The following is a 16643-nucleotide window of genomic DNA, read 5'->3' on the forward strand; positions in this document are numbered from 1 at the left end:
TTAGTATATCTGCAATGGCACAAAAAAAAAAAAAAAAAAAAAAAAAAAAAGAGAAAGCAATGTTTTATTTAAAGTTATTGCCTTCAGTACTTAACGTAAAAATTATCTACCTACCAGAGTGTTTCCATGTAAACAAAATAAAGTGCAGTGAGAAGTGTAAATCCATACGTAAAACCCATTAACCTTTCCTCACCTGATCTTCTTCTCCACCTCCTTCTTCATCGTATTTCAGAATGTTGTCCCTCACATCATCTTCAGGATCAATCAAGAGCTGCTTTGCCTGACGTTCTTTATCACGACGTTTCATCCATACCACGAACATTAAAACTAAAACTGTAATGCAAAAATGAAAGAGACAAAACCACACCTTAATTCTGAACTACAGCCATAAAAATTGTAGAAATTTAATGTCAAGATTTAAAAAAAGGAAAAAAAAGAAAAAAGCAATGAAGTTGGATTTGACTGTTCTGGATAAGGTAAAGGTTTTTTTAAAATTAATAATTTGACAGAAGGCAGCTTAAGCAAGAGATGTTTCAACTCAGACCACTATAGGCAATTCGGTTTAGGAATCAATCACATATTCAAGGTTGTAAGTAACAAATCCATTCCACATCTGCAAAATAAACCTGCCATGAAAAGAATTAAGAAAGACTATGCTTCATAAACCACTATATTCAGAAAGAAAGCTTTCCTTCAATAAGGCTCTGTTAGTTTCATACCTAGCATTTAAAAAGTATCTTCTATCACAAAAGTAATTGCACTGAGTGCTTGTGCAGAATCATGTGCTTATCCAGGCTCTTTTTTTTTGTTTTTTTAATTATGCCTTTCCATAATTTTCTGTGTTCTAGACAGGTGCATAGTGTACTAGGCCCAGGCTAATCTCCCTGGTGTTCCACCACAATGGGCAATCAGTTAACTATAATGTGTAGGAGAGCTAGCTAATCTAATTATCTAATTTACTACACTGGACAGACACTTACTCATGATTTTTAGTCATTTCTCTTACTCAGTGCACTTAACACAAAATAAAATAAACATACACATCACTGCAACACCTGCCTTTCTTGTCAGGCCTTACGTGAAGGGCTGTGATGTATCACTTTCCAACAGTTATTCTTACTTGCATTAATCTGAAGCGCAGTAGTAGTAACATCAGAGCACTCCTTAAAAGCACTGTTATCTGCTATGGGTGGCACTGAATTGCACAGTACTGGCAGCACAAGACAGATTAGAAGCCTGGGGACTAATCACATCTTCAACCTGGCCACTCACTGATGTAACATTACAAGTGTCTTGGGTATAAATGGAAAATCTCTTCCACAAACGCACTGCAGGGCTTGACTGCCAAACAGGTGCTAGCCTGTACTCTGTCCAACTCCAAATCCTGTACTATCAGGAAGTTTTCATACTTGTCCAAAACACTGAACCATGCAGCCACAATTCCTGGACCTGAGTCTTTAATAACTCCCCCATGTTTTTCAAGATACTAAAATGTAATACTGTACTTGCAAAACAAGAGTAAAGGAGTTAGAACTAAGAGAGCTATCTACTCACTGAGCAAGATGATGATACAAAGCAGAATTGCAATGATGGCGCCAGTGCCCAGCCCTGCACCAACAATCCGGTCAACATCTGTACAGTCTCCATTTAAGTCACACTGGCAAACTTTCACCTTCAGCAAGGAAGTGCTGGATGCATGTGGATTTCCAGAATCTGTAATCACTATGGGCACGTCGTAGATACCGGCCTCCAGGAACCGGATTCTTAAGGAGAGCTGGGCGTGATCGCCTGTGTGTGAAAATAAGGTGCTGGTTAAAAAGTAATATATTGCTCACATGGGATTAAAACAGCATTGCCAAAAATAGCTCATGTTTCAGCTCAGTGTTAACTTCTTGCTCAAACTGCTAGGTGCCACTCAGAGTAACAGACTTCCTGACCGCTGTGACCATCTTTCCTTTTTTAAAATTTCTTGTCCTCCGGGGAACTTACACAAGGTGATTTCTTGTTCCTATCAACCAAACTCATGTATGTTGTGAAATAATACCAAAGATACATGTTCATATCATGTATGTTGTGAAATAATACCAAAGAGAAGATATTTGCAGAAGTTTCTTTAGAATTATGAACATTTCCATAATGTTAATTACCACTAATTCGAACAATGGTCCAATTCCTCTTAATACTAGCAGGTGTGTCAGGCAGCTCAAAGGCAAACGGGCCTGCATTTGGATCTATGTCAGGGTCTACAGCAGTGATGTTAATTGCATTAGGCTGCAGGGTTTCACAAGTTGTGGCTTCTTTTGGATGCACTTGGGGGGCATTATCATTGATGTCCAGCAGGTATATCTGAAGTGTGCCAGTTCCACTCATCGGGGGTATTCCTAAAAGAAAATGAAATAGCATTAATCCTGTTTCCAGCTGCAAAGTTATTTAAACGAAGATGTACCATTACACTTTTATGTTTACCTCAGTTTTGAGAGTCTGTCTTTTACAAAACCAATCTAACACTGTCACTGGTCCTGCTAACACAATAATTCTTATGTAGTCTGTGCTCAGAAAAATGGCCCTACTCAGCAAAATTCAGCGAGTAACTGCAGATCCATAGATCACGGACTCACCCACTTCACTGACCAGACAGACAGTTAATCTCCAGAGATGGTCCACATCAAAGGCTTCAAAGAAGGTGCAAAATTGGGATGGTTTGTCCTCTGGACAAAGTATTTTCTAACTTTGAAGGCTTAAAATCACCCTTTACCATAAAAGTGCTATTTAAATTCTTTCTAATACAGGCTTTCATCATGCTATTTCTAGACATTCCTGCCATCCACAGCGAATGTGTGATGCTTCCGTAAACCTTGCTGGAATCACACACTGATGTGATCATTTGTTACTGAATTTTTCAGTATAACTAGCAATGGTTCTCATTCCACCTCCCATAATCTTCCAGTGGCATTTATGTCTTTTCTCCAGAAGAGAGCCAAAGTATAGAAGCAGTTCATCTAGTGCACAGTTCAGAAAATTTCACCATGTCTTATTTCCAAGGCAAACAGCCCCAGTCTTTTAGTTTTCCATTCTAATGTGAGAATGTCCCTAACTGTGCCTGCCCATCCTTCTGCTATCAGCTATGAACAGTACAGCACTCCAGCTGGAATCAAAGGACTCATTTCTGAGCAGTGTTAATTGTCATTAACAAACTGACAACAAAAAGATACTTTTCCCTCTGCACTGCTGCAGCCTGAATGTGTGAAAATACAAAGCCCCTCCAATGACACATTACTCCCCATAAAGCCCACTCACGCTGTGCATTCACTCAACCTACCACACTCCCATGCAGGGCTTTTTCAATTTTCTGTCAACTCAACTAATGTAACCAAGACAATGTTTTTCTATAAACTCAAGAGAATTATTCTTCAGCCATTTCCCAAGTAGCTGGGAAATTATACACAGTCTGATGGTAATACAGATTTTCAACGGGATGTATTCTAAGCATATCCTGTTTTCTGCCCCAGTAAAACTGAATGCCATTCAATCACTAAAGATGAAAGGCTTTTTGAAAAAAATACACAATATTGATACATACCATTATCAGAAGCAAGAAATGTTGCATTATACATATTGTTTTGCACATATATTGACTCTCTGTCCAAAACAGCTGTAGTAGTTATTTGTCCATTAACAGGGTCAATCTTCAGCCAGTTTGCAGGATCTGAAAGTTTTGAGTACCTGTGTATTTAAAAATCAGAAGTTGTGTTATTTATCTGCCAACAGAAATATTGACAACAATGACAGCATTAGTATTTTAATCTGTATTCTGAACATGTCTTTGGAATTTGAAGATAGCATTTTACAAATTTCCACTTATCAAGCCCTGTCAGTAAATTTCCTGGAAATACATATTAAAACCAGTCCTGCATTTCAATTCTTGAAGTGCCTTGCCCTGTAAGTTATCATGTAACTGGAGGAAATAATATAATTACCACAAACTATATAACATTAATACTCAGCCTCAATTAAAATAGTCAGTCATGATCCTCCTTGGTTTTTCTACACCTACAGAGCTATTCATATTAATTTTCATATTGTCAGAGTGCTGAGAGCAGGAGAGAGGTAAAAATGGATAGTGTTAGTTGCACTAACTCATATTGTTCTATTCTTCAGTATCACTTCATTTTCAGAGGCCCTGGCTTTACTGCATGTTTCTCATCTTGAAAGAGAAGTGTCTTTCAAAACCATTCTTCTATCTGGTAAGTTTTCTCTTTGACATTAATCAAGTGCAAGCTCTCTTAGTACTGAAGTCCTCATGCTGTCTCTGCTGTGATGGTTATGTCCAGAAATGTGTGAAGTATTACAAACAGCTAACCAAAAATCAAGAGAAAATAAAATTACAATAATCTTGATTTTGGAAGGAAAGATAGAACATAAGTTCTGGAGTTTCTTCTACATGAGCTAAAAAAACCCCCCCAAAAAACTGGATAAGGTGAGTCCTGACCCATGGGCAGTCACAGCCTTATCTTTGCAAATAACGACCATGTCTTACACAAGGTTCATCTAGAAAAGTTTTGGACACAAGAAAAAACTATCATCAAATTATGACCCTAGCTGTCAGTACAAAAAGTCACAGACAGATAACACCACTACTTTGCATTAATGGAGAAAAAATGAAAAGGAAACCCTTCAGATTTCATCAACAATCAGATTTTACTGCCATGTGAAAATTACTGGTGAATTTTAATTGCAAATGATCTTAGTTCACAGAAGCATGTGTCTGTTCTGACTGAATTTGTTGGGATAGAACATATACTTTACCACAGAACTGCATTCTATCTTGATGGAATGGGACTCACGATGAGAAAATGACCTGGTTTATGTATCTACGAATACTGGTCAGGTCACCTTCTCTACAGCCAAAAATCCCTTTGGAGAGAGCTGCACAAAACACACACAAGGTGTCAGGACAGCTGTGTGCTGTGGTAAATGCAGTCATTTCACAAGTCACCTCTTTGCTCCCTACCCCTTCCACAACACAAATATTGCAAAATGCTTATATAGACCTTAGAGACGTTTGCTGCATGTAACGATCCGGGTCCTGAGCAGTAAAAGTTGTCAACATGCTACCAGCCATCAGCCCTTCTTCCTGACGCACGAGCTTGGGGTTTGGAACAAAATATGGGCTCTCATTCACATCAATGACTGTAATGGACACGGTTGCTGTTGACTGAGGAGGATGCTGAATCCCCTTAGCCAAAGGCACTTGATTTTCCGCAGCTACGGTAAGCACAAACATCCTGTTGGTCTCGAAGTCAATAGGCTGGGAAGAGCAAAGAGCAGGAAGTGTTAATGTTTACTCACAGCAGCAATGGACACACAACCACATTTTAAGTTTAAAGCACATTTTTGAAGATTACTTGTACTGCTTTTCTCAAAAATGAGCACAGAGTCTGAAGACAGCACAATCTCATCACCACAACACAAGCCCATGTGCTGGGGTTTTGCTTAGCAGCATGTGGCAGCTTCAGTTCTGCACACAGCAGCAGCAGCAGTTTTGAAGTCAGAAGTGCTAGAAACCTCACCATTCCAGGATTTAACTTACTCTGGTACTGCCATTAGAGAGAAATGAGGAAACGAACAGTTAAATCACAAAATGATGAAGAAGCTCCCAGCTTTGTGCCAGGCATTCACATGCACCTCCTGATGATCTCTCCTGGGGACAGAAAGCTGCCTCTTTCTGTTAGAAGGATGGAAGTTTCCTTCAAACAAGTTCATGACTATAGCTATTCCCATAGATCAGAGATTCTCATGTCCTCACCATCTCACTAGAAAGACTCTTGGTAATCCAAGTCAACCTGATTTCTGATATACCTACAGCTTCCATCTTCCTAGTGAAGACAACCTTCTGTTTGGAGATTTCTTCACTGAGCCAGAAGTCCAATTTAAGAAGAAGTAAAAACAGTGTGAATCCAGAGTTCCTCTGTCATGTTGCACAGGGTTGAGGTATTCCTGGAGACAGGATTTCCCTTTGTACTACTCACACAGATCCCAGACTGGAAGAAAACCCTGTACCTTACTGGGGCAGTTGGCATGTGACAATATGAAGTAAGTGACAAGAGACAATCTAATCTTTATTACAGGCTGACAGATCAACTCGTTGCACTGCCAATAAAAACTGTAGGCAGTTTTCCAACTTTTCCCATGTCTGGGCACTTAAAGGAGTGCTAAAAAGCACAGACACTCACATAATTCTTCCTGGAAGACTGCAATGCAACAATTGGTACCTCTGGGGATGAGCAGTTATAAACCAGAGACAGTTCTTAAAAAAACCCAATGTGAATTACTATTAATGCTGCATGTAGGTTGTATCTTTTTGCTACCTTGATACCGGGAGGATTAAAATAAAACAAAACTAAATTCAATAAAATGAAACAAAATTAAATTAAACAAAACAAACAAAAAGAAAGAGAGAAAAGGAAAAGTGAATTTTTTAATTTCCAAATGGGATTACTGGCATCACACATTTGACTTTGAAATGGATCAGCCAAAACCAGAGCAGGCCAACTCAGAGATGAGACTTTTATCAGTGGGTCATGAGGAAAGGTGGCTACTGCCTGGCAGGTTTAATTATAGAATCACATTGTTATTATCACTTGAAATAAGTCATCCCTCAACACAGAGCTGTGTTGGCTAGAGAATGAAGATAGACAGGTTATTCCATAAAAGGTATTTAAATGAGGTTTTAAAAATAGCCAGTCTTTAAATGTCTCTTGTAGAAGTACTCTCCCACCTATCATTTTTTCCTCTCTGATTGTGCTTTGACTGCCTGTATCTGTTCCTTAATGGAACATCCTGACATAAAATGTGCAGACAACACGCATGCCTACTAATTGAGGAGGTAGGAAGTTGTTCTTTAGACTAGCAGAAAATACTAAGTAGACACTTTTTCACAGAGTGATTTCTAACTTTTAGCAAATAGAAGATTCAAGATTTGTAATTTCTAATAACCTAGCCTGATTTTTAAAACTGAGCAGGCAGAATACTACTGATAGCATAGGCAAAGTAACATTCGAAGAGACAGATTACTGGATTCCACAAGAAAGGGAGCATCAATTTTATTCCAGATTCATGCTGGCCTCAGGAATTCACATTTCCCCCCACCTCTTCCATCTCTGCTGAACACTGTGAAAGGCAAGCACGCCTCACCTTCACGACAGTCACCAGCCCGTCGTTGCTGTTGGGGTCGGTGAGGATGGTGAAGCGACCCGTCGGGTCCCCCCCGGTCATTCGGTACATGGCGTTCCACGCCGGCGTGTGCGGCTGGTCTTTATCTGTCACCGTCAGATTCGCCACGATCACATCCACCCTGTTCTCCGGTACTTCCCCGTAGAACTGCAAAATCCATGGAAACACTTCACTTCATCTGGAGGAGCATGCAATGCACACCAGGCTGATCATTCATCAAAGTGGGGCAGCCCATCTCTCCTCACTGGAGCTCTGACAATTTATCTAATGAAGTTTACCTGAGGCCACCCAGAGAACCAATGGCTTGATTCCCTTGTCAGCTTTTGCCTTTTGGTCAAAAGCAGAGCACAGCATGTATGGGATATATATTCTGCACATATTTTGATTCTGTCTGCCAGTATGGTATTTAATAAGTAATAAATATTTACTGTCTGTGAATATAATGAGAGAAACAGAGAAGGGTTATAAATATGCACATCCTTCAGTAACTCCTATCCTGTACTTACAGTCATGGCAGTGAACTCTGGAGGATTGTCATTGACATCTGTCACAGCGATGACAGCAGTTGCTGTGTTTGAAAGACCATATGTTGGGTTTCCTTCCATGTCCGTAGCTTGAATTATTAATGTATATTGTTGTACTTTCTAAAACACAAAATGACAACATAAGTTTTAGACAAAACTAACATTACCATAGGACAGCAGGTGTTCCCAAAAATTGCACTCCGCTGAGCAATGGAGCCTATCACACAGTTTATTCTAGTTAGCATCACCCAAAATGACAGGAGCAAAGTTTGTACCACAGGAATAGAGCAGGAGGTTGCTTATATTGAACTACTGTTTGACTTTCTTCAAAGTCCTTCTTCTTTCATCAAGGTAAGGACAGGCTGACTGCTTCCTACTCTAATAAATCAAACCACTTTAGACAGTTAATGCATGATCACAGGTTTAACAATGCTTTTCAAACAGCGAAAAGAAAGCCAGAGTGCATTTTATACTAAAACAGGGAAAGTCCTCAAAAGCATTTGAGAACACTGAGCCAAGGTAGGTTTGTCGGCCAAACGGCCACAACTGCCAAGGTTTTGTTTCAGCCAAGCATGAGTATAAAACTGCTGCTGCAACTTCTTGTGATCTCTATGGAAACCAAAGATGTCGAGGCCAACAGAGACAAGTAAGGGCACTGGGAAGAAGGGGGAGGGAAGGACCAAACAGGCTATTTCCATAAATGTTAAACACCCTGGTCGACTATGGCAGCCATGGGGCCCCTCTCCCCCCACTGCTGCTAACGGCCCTTGAGCCGGGCACTCGCTCCCCCCCACGGCTGGAGTGGGGCCAGGGTCCCTAAGCACCAGAAACGCCTGGCACAGACCTGACCTCAGCCTGGTGAGCTGCTTAAAACAACATCGACAAGGTTCTATTAAAAAAAAAATCATAAAGATGTTTTCTGTGTAAAATTGCTGAAAAGTTTATTTTAACTCATTGCTCTCAAATATTGTGCATGCTCCCTCATTTTTCCAGTTCACTGTCCTTCCTTGCAGAGAAGTGTTACCATTCAGTTCTTCCCAAAAGAAAGGACACAAACATAAGGAGCTGCTATTACTTTGAAACAGCACTTTCACAAAGGGTTTACCAACACTAGCAAAAACCTTTTGGCAAAATAAAACTATTTCAAGAAGGGCCTATGTTTTTTTTGTTTTGGTTTTTTTTTGTTTTGTTTTGGTTTTTTTTTCCACTTGGTACACTATTTTTTTCCACTGTCTAAAGAGTGGGGTATATGACAGTTTACGCCTCATGGAAACAATTGACAGAATCATGAAACATCTTGAGTTGGAACAGACCCATCAGGATCAGAGAGTCAGCTCCTGACCCTAAGGAGGACACCCCTAGAATCACAACATTTACAAAAAGGAATTACAGGTACTGATACAAAAAATAAGCAAGGATAACTCCACTGGTAGTATTTAGCCTTCTTTCAAAGTTTGGCCAGACAGTACGATAGGCAGACATGAGAGGTTTAACGGTTTGCACATTTCCAAGCAGGAATAATGAGTCACAGAATAGAAAGTTTTTAAAATAAGCTCTATGGATCTTTATCTCCCACTGAAGATAACGATTTATGCTCATGCCCTCTTTCACACAGAAACCCTTACAAGACACCCCAAATGTGTATTGCTACATATGCATCCCACAATTCTTTAAAAAAGCAAGACTAGTATTACGTCTACAGAAATGCAGTATACATGTTTAATAATTCATAAATATATATACATAGATGTATGAGAATTCTGGCTTGAAAAATATACTTGCAAACTGACCTTCAATAGGTTTTAAACAGCTTAAAGGTTTCCTTCACGACACCAATAAGAGTAGCAGTCATGAGGGAATCAAAGAAATGCTTTTACTACTTTCATCCAGGAAAAAATCATACTTTACTTACTGTGAAGCAATAAAATCTAAAGCAGTATTGAAGCAAATCTCACTGCCATATGATTCTATGTTATTGAAACAGCAGGTGCTTCTGATTCATCTGGGTCTTAATACATTGATCCCAAGAAGCAAATTTCATTAAGGAAACTCCATTATTATTACACAGAAACTCAGCTTCCTTACAATCATCTTACTTAATTCCAACAGAACCAGCACACTAAAAACTTCCCCAGAAAGTGCCCCAAAAGGCAGCAAATCAGTGTTTTTGTTTAGTTCCTTGTGTTTTTTTCCCCGCTTCCCAGCACTCACATAAAACAGAACAACTGCTGAGAGTGAAATTTCAGAATCAACAAGCACATAACTTTCCAGGCATGGGGAAATTAAGGGAGGTGGGTCTCTTTTTACTGTGGTTTGAGAAGCAGCCAGGAATAAGCCGTGGAGCATGTGTCAGCAGCCTGCACAGAGACTTAGCAGCAACACATCTAAAAGCAAACTGGCAGCTTCAAGAAAGAACGCAGACCTCATCACTTCACATCTTTCCACTTCAACACAGGCCAAATAAAAGAGCACTTCACTGAATTAACCTCACGTGAGGCAGGAATGCCAGTGTGTAAATTTAAGTACCCTGCCTGACTTCTTCAGCACCTCCAGCAGTAAGGCAGATGTTTTAACGCTGAAGTGAATTCCACAGCAATAACGGAAGAAATAAGAGCAGCTGGATCTCATGAAACAGCATCTTTTGAGATAACAAATGAAAGATTTCTTCTGACTTAAGCTGAGTTTCCTTACCTAAGCAAATCTCCTCCTGTGCATGTTAGCACAGATAATGCATTGTGCATGTTAATCTAAAATACCAGCAGATGAGGAATGCTACCAGAGGAACCACTTTTTTTTTTTTTAATGCCTACAACACTTATGCTCCCATAAAAAATGTGTCACATTATTTAAGAATTTAAAATTCTGTCTAGTATTTTATGACTTTAATTAGAGCTTTATAAAGAGAGACAAGACTTATGGAAAAGAGTGGAAAGGCAGAAGTGGGCAGACCAGCAGGGTACATGGACAACAAGGCACTCCCCAGCCCACTGACAGACCATTCAGCTTCGGCTCTCTAGACTCCCAGTCATTTTAATTTAATTGACTTCCACAAAATGACTCAGGAAATGGAGGAAGCAAAGCTTGGGAAGGAAACCATTTTATTTCATATTAGTCTAATTTAATATTTGAATGATTTAACGTTAATCATTAATATCCAACATGTTCAAGAAATGTTTATATATACCCATCTGGGTATCAGCAGAGTGATCCATCAGGAAAACTGATGGTGAATGACAAGGCTTTTCCAACTGTTAATGCGAGGGTCTAAGCTCCACAGGCAGCTGGTTTCTTCCGAGTTAAATCCCTCCAGTATAGCTAGTCACCAAGTGATAAAACCTCAAGAATTATCGCTATGTCCTTCTGAAAGTTCATCTGTCAAAGACGACCAGGGGATTTTAAAAACAAGGGCAAAGCTGCCCATCATTCTTTTAATTTAATAGGGCAATACTGTAAAGTTCAGGGTTTTCCTTTGCTCAGATCCCTTCTCCTCAAAATCAACTTAAATAGAATGAATGTTAATAAAACCTCAAAAATTAATTGCAGTATCTTACAGTCTGTTTAGCTTTTCAAATCTTCTGATTGCCCCTTTCAAACTGAAATGCATCAGAATATTAATAGCAAACACAGAACTTCAGAAAGCATTTTTATTCTCCATTTTAAATAACTATAAACAAGCAGCTAAAAGATGAACAGCAAATCCAGTACTTTGGATTTAATGAGCTAAAATGAGGTTAGTAATACAGAAGTTGAAACAAGATGTATTAAAAAGAGGTTTGTTAGGATTTTATAGCTTGTTTATAAAATAATGCTTATCTCTTGTGAAGTTTTCAAGTGGTTTAAAAGCACAGTTAGTGTGACAGATTTGGAGTTGGGAGGGAAATATTTTTATTCCCAATCTCACAGATGGGTGAATCAGAGCAGAGGATCTGGCACGCTCCTTCTCCAGTGGTGGGCACAGTGAAGAACTGTCTAGACAGGATGGACCTGGCTCAGCACGTAGCAATGAATTACTGACAGATTATTTCTTTTTTTTGTTATTATTATTATTGCATTGCTCTGCTTTAGAGTGTATCTGTTAGAGGGTATCTGTTTCTTAAGAACAAACAGACTCACAGGACAAGATCCTTTCCATGACCCCAGACAGCCAAGAGTAAGTACATGTATGGAATACATAGGTCCAATTTTCATCCCTAAAATAATTTTCTCTCCTCTGAGTTTTTGTATTCTGGGACTAGGAAAACAACCGTGTCAACAGGGTGAAGAAAGGGAGTAAGTCAAGACTGAGGAGGGGGAGAAATATATCACAACATCATGAAATTGTATGGACTAGAAGTGACCTTAAAGATAATCTAGTTGCAGACACCCAGCCCTGGGTAGGGACAACTCCAACTACACCAGTTTGCTCAGAACACCATCCAACCTGGCCTTGAACACTTCCAGGGATGGGGCATCCACAACTTCTCTGGGCAACTTGTTCCTGCGTCTTACCACCCTCACAGTAAAGAATTTCTTCCTTTTATCTGATCTAAATGCAGCTGCTTTCAGTTTACAGTCATCTCCCCTTGTCCTATCTCTATATGCCCGTATCAAAAATCCCTCTCCAGGCTCTCCTCTAGGCTCCATTTAGGTACTGGCAAGCAGCAATAAGGTCCCCCCAGAGCCTTCTCTTCTGCAGGCTTACCAGCACCAGCTCTCTCAGCCTATCATCACAGGAGAGGTGCTCCCACCTTCTGATGATCTTCACACCACTCCTCTGGAATTGCTCCAGGCAGGTTCACTTATTTCCTGTGCTGAGAACCCCAGATCTGGATGTAGCACTCCAGGTGGGGGTCTCACAGGAGCAGAACAGGGGAGGAAAATTACCTCCCTTGACCTGCTGGCCATGCTGCTTCTGATGCAGCCCTGGATATGATTGCCTGCAGGCGCACATCGTCAGCTCATGTCCACCCTCTCACCCACCCTCCCACCCACCCCCCTGAGCCGTGCATCTTCACAATATTAAGTGCAACCCAGCCCACGGGATTAGGACCTGCCCTACCTCTCTGTCAAGCCCAGCTGCTACAGTGATAATGTCACCAGTTTCGTTGTTGATTGTAAACATGTTTGGAGAGGGGCTGCTCGGGGCCTGTGACAAGATTCTGTATCTCAGCATCCCATTCTGGGCGTTGGGATCATCAGCATCGATGGCAGTAACAGTCATCACGTAGGTCCCTAGCAGCAGGATAAATAATTGATGTTATATAAACAGTTTACACTCAGATTATACAAGATCACTTTACAAGCAGTGGTCAAAGCACATATTTCTTTTGGTAAGATCTGCGCATTCCTTCTTTACTTAAAACAAACTGGCTAAAATCAAGATTCACCAACAGAGTAATTAAAATACATAAGAGGAGATAAAAATACTCTATGTTTATAAAAGACTAGTTTTGCTTATAACTGAAGAAGCTACATAAACAATGAAACCCGACAGCTCTGCCACAAATAACATTTCTGTAACAAAAGAACATCTCATGTTTAGGTACTTATGTTATTAATTGGGCCAAAGGAAATATACTTATTGTTCAGAATTGGTGAACATACTGATAGTGACTGAAAATCAATATAAATAATACTCTTTCAAAAGTCTTTGAGATAGATCTCAAATGCCAAGTAAACACTGCAAAGTTAGAAAACACATTTCTGGTGCTAACCTTTCATTTTGCACTTCTGACAAATTAAGGAAGTGGTTTCAGCCATAGTGCAAACTTTAGTCTGAGCTGATTAGAATTTTAATGAGATCTGAACAACACTTAGGTTTTCTCAAGAATTCAAATGACACTGATTTCAAATCCCAGTATTTGCAAAGCTTCTGGGAATCAGAACTAGAACTGTATCTAGTGACATTTCAGAAGTCTCTTATACCCTGACCTGTCAACTAAATGAACATCAATGTCCATCATAAAAATAAATGTAAGAACTGTGATGTTATAATTAGGATTTTGAAAACCATAAACCAGATGTCATACACTTAAAGCTTCCTCTGGTTTTAGTTCATGCACACAGCAATTCTGCCTTTTGGAAATGAATCCCGCATGCCAAAAAGTGCATTAAAAATAGGATGAAATAAGAAGATATAGGATCTGAGATTTTGCTCATCACACTAAAGACACCTTTCAAACTATTATAAGGTCTGAAGGCACTCCATCACACCTTCAAAATGATACTGTAATTATGATACTTCAAAATAATACCCCTGCCTCCCAAAAGCCCATGTATTACCTGGCTTTGATCCCTCAGGGACTGTCCCATTCCAAACCTGATGTAAGAATTCAGGTCTATTGTCATTCATGTCAATGACATTAATAACAATGTCAATAGGATTTTCCACCTGGTTTCCATTTACATCCACTGCGTGTGCTCTCAGCTGCAAAAATCATTAAAAGTATTAGAATTTGCACAATGTACAGGTGCAAATAGATATAATAATAGTGACAGGAAGTTTCACGCCAGACATTTTTACCTCAGCATATTTTCTGATCTGCCATTACTCCCTCATATTGACCTTATAAATTTCCAAGTTGCTAACAGGACTGATGTTCAGACTTCCAAACAATTCTAAGTTGCAGACTTCCTTCTTTGATTTGATAAAATTATTTTAGATCATGTGATTTTGATTGCTACTAGTGCCTACTGGCTTATAAAATTGTGGTTTTAATAAACATTCTCTAAAAAGATGCAGATTTAAATGCAAATCTGTGTATTTAGACCAGAGTGTGGTCATTGCTAGGGAAAAGAGCAACTTTCTCCTATAGCAGTCCTGCTGATGCCCATCATATATATAGACACACACATATCTTACGGCTACAAAACTTCTAGAAAGCAGCAAGATGGCATTATTAACTCACCACTCTGGAAATGACTCATATAAATGTAAATTCCTAAGTCAGTATATCCTGAATTGGCAATGTCAAATTCTCAGTTAAAATCTTACAGATGCCAGAGCTGTTGTTTGAGAGCCTTTCACCCACACCCCCCCCCCAGGTGCCTCCTGCTGTGTCCTCTGTTTGGGAGCAGCACTCAAAGGGCTCCCCAGAGCCTTACCCTTACAAGGTAAGGAGTGTTTTAATCCACAACATGCTGGAAAACTCTCTCCAGGAGCTGGGTGATTTCAGCATGGTTTGCCAAAAGCACAAGAAACTTTAGGTCACAGCCTGCTCTCCCTGTCTTCCTTGCAACTTTCCTTTTCCACTGGTACTGGAAGCTGTGGTCTACTTTGTCAATTTCTTTAGAGCAAAGAATATAATTTTCATAAGCTGACAGGCCTGATTTACAATTCTATTAAAATGCTTAGATTTGCCCCTAAAATAAAAATTGGTACGTTATTCTTTTCATCCATTTCTCAAATCACAGCTGCTGTAGTTCTAATAGCAGTCACATCCTAATTTAAGTTGCTGAATTAAAAATAAACTTCTGGAAAGTATACAATTCAGTGGAGACTGTGATCAATGGCCTGTACTTGAAATATAAGCCACAGTACCCAGATTTCAATCTTTTAAAATTACTTTACCTAAATACATTTAATCACTGTTTACGTATGTTAATGTATTTAAGCTGCTTAAATATAGTAAGAGTTAGCCTTATTAAGTACAATAAATACAAATCTGCTACAAACTCCTCAAATCATATCTCATACAAAAACTAAATGCTGGCTGCTCAAGTCGTGTTTGAAGCAGATGTTCATCTTCAATTTGATAATCTGATTTGTGGCAAATTAAACTCTTACATGAAAAGAAGCAATCTGCTCCCGGTCTAAAGGCTTTGTCACAGACAGCTGTCCTGAGATGGGGTTGATGATGAAGATGCCTGTTGGAGGCTGGTCAGCTCCTGGGCCAGTCACGCTGTACCGCAGCGAAAGGCTTTTATCACGATCAGACCTAATCTGTGTGTCAAAAAAGATGAAGCTTACATTAGCTACAAGCAAGCGCAGGATGGGACTGCTGCTGAGACAAGCAGCAGCTCTACTTATTTTCTCCTTGCTCCTTAAGATGTATGTGCAAAAATAATTATTGTGGAAATGGTACAGTGTTGGTATAAACTCTGAAGTTCTTAATAGTGCTCTTTGTTAGAAACTGGTCAAAGGATATTCAGAAATGTAAAATTATCCCTGTTTATTTCTCAAAATAAAAATTGTGTTAAAACAAAAACAAGCAAATGCTTTAGGCAGAATTGTTTAGATCTTAGAGAAAATATATAGTATCATAAAATTACACATGAAATTAAAAGTCTGGTTTGTGTTTTCCCCCTTCTCCTATACCTTCTTAGCCCAGGCTATAGGTTCTCTCCCATGACAGGCCAGCTCTTTAGAAACTCACCATTTTTGCCTAAACATTGAATTTGTTTCATATTCCAAGGAAACAACTGAAGGGCAGTGCATCTGTGAGGAGCAGCTGAATCACCAGCGCACACATAAAACAGAACAGAGTGAAACTGTGTCCTATCAACTTGGGCTAATGTTCTGCCAAGTTCCAACACATTGATCATGACCAGCCAGTACCATGGTTGGAAGCCAGCCCAGAAGAGGCTGGCTCCTGCAGTGGATCCTTGCAGTGGCCACTTTTGGGCAGCAGAATCCTGTGGAAGATTGTCTGTATCTGATGGGGTGAGGATTGCTGTCCTCACCCCATCAGATACAATTTCCTTTGGTCTCCTGGTGCACTCTGCTTCCTGCTCACTCCCACACCATTTTCCAGGGAGAGAACTCCAGTGCAGGAGACTGGAGAACTCCTGAACCAGCAGAGATACCCCTTAACACACTTACCACCCAAAACAAGGTCATCTTCCACCAGCAGAGAAGCACAGGAGCAAGGCAAACCCCAGGAAATCAGATGCATCCCAGCATGCAAT

The 16643-nt window shown here is 39.8% G+C and overlaps 1 protein-coding gene across 1 annotated transcript in view; it reads right to left on the reverse strand.

The window, feature by feature from the left end:
- CDH2 (cadherin 2) overlaps positions 1-16643 on the reverse strand; it is a 114896-nt gene that overhangs the window by 19295 nt on the left and 78958 nt on the right. Inside the window, exons 5-14 of the mRNA XM_041399378.1 lie at positions 15523-15678; positions 14019-14163; positions 12796-12968; positions 7740-7877; positions 7195-7380; positions 5052-5308; positions 3581-3723; positions 2148-2381; positions 1555-1788; positions 194-333 (exon numbers count right to left, since the gene is read on the reverse strand). Of these exons, the coding sequence (XP_041255312.1) occupies positions 194-333; positions 1555-1788; positions 2148-2381; positions 3581-3723; positions 5052-5308; positions 7195-7380; positions 7740-7877; positions 12796-12968; positions 14019-14163; positions 15523-15678 (1806 nt within the window). The remainder of the gene's footprint in view (positions 1-193; positions 334-1554; positions 1789-2147; positions 2382-3580; positions 3724-5051; positions 5309-7194; positions 7381-7739; positions 7878-12795; positions 12969-14018; positions 14164-15522; positions 15679-16643) is intronic.

Source organism: Onychostruthus taczanowskii, unplaced genomic scaffold (assembly GCF_017590055.1).
Source record: "Onychostruthus taczanowskii isolate IOZ18803 unplaced genomic scaffold, ASM1759005v1 scaffold16, whole genome shotgun sequence".
Lineage (NCBI taxonomy): Eukaryota > Metazoa > Chordata > Aves > Passeriformes > Passeridae > Onychostruthus > Onychostruthus taczanowskii.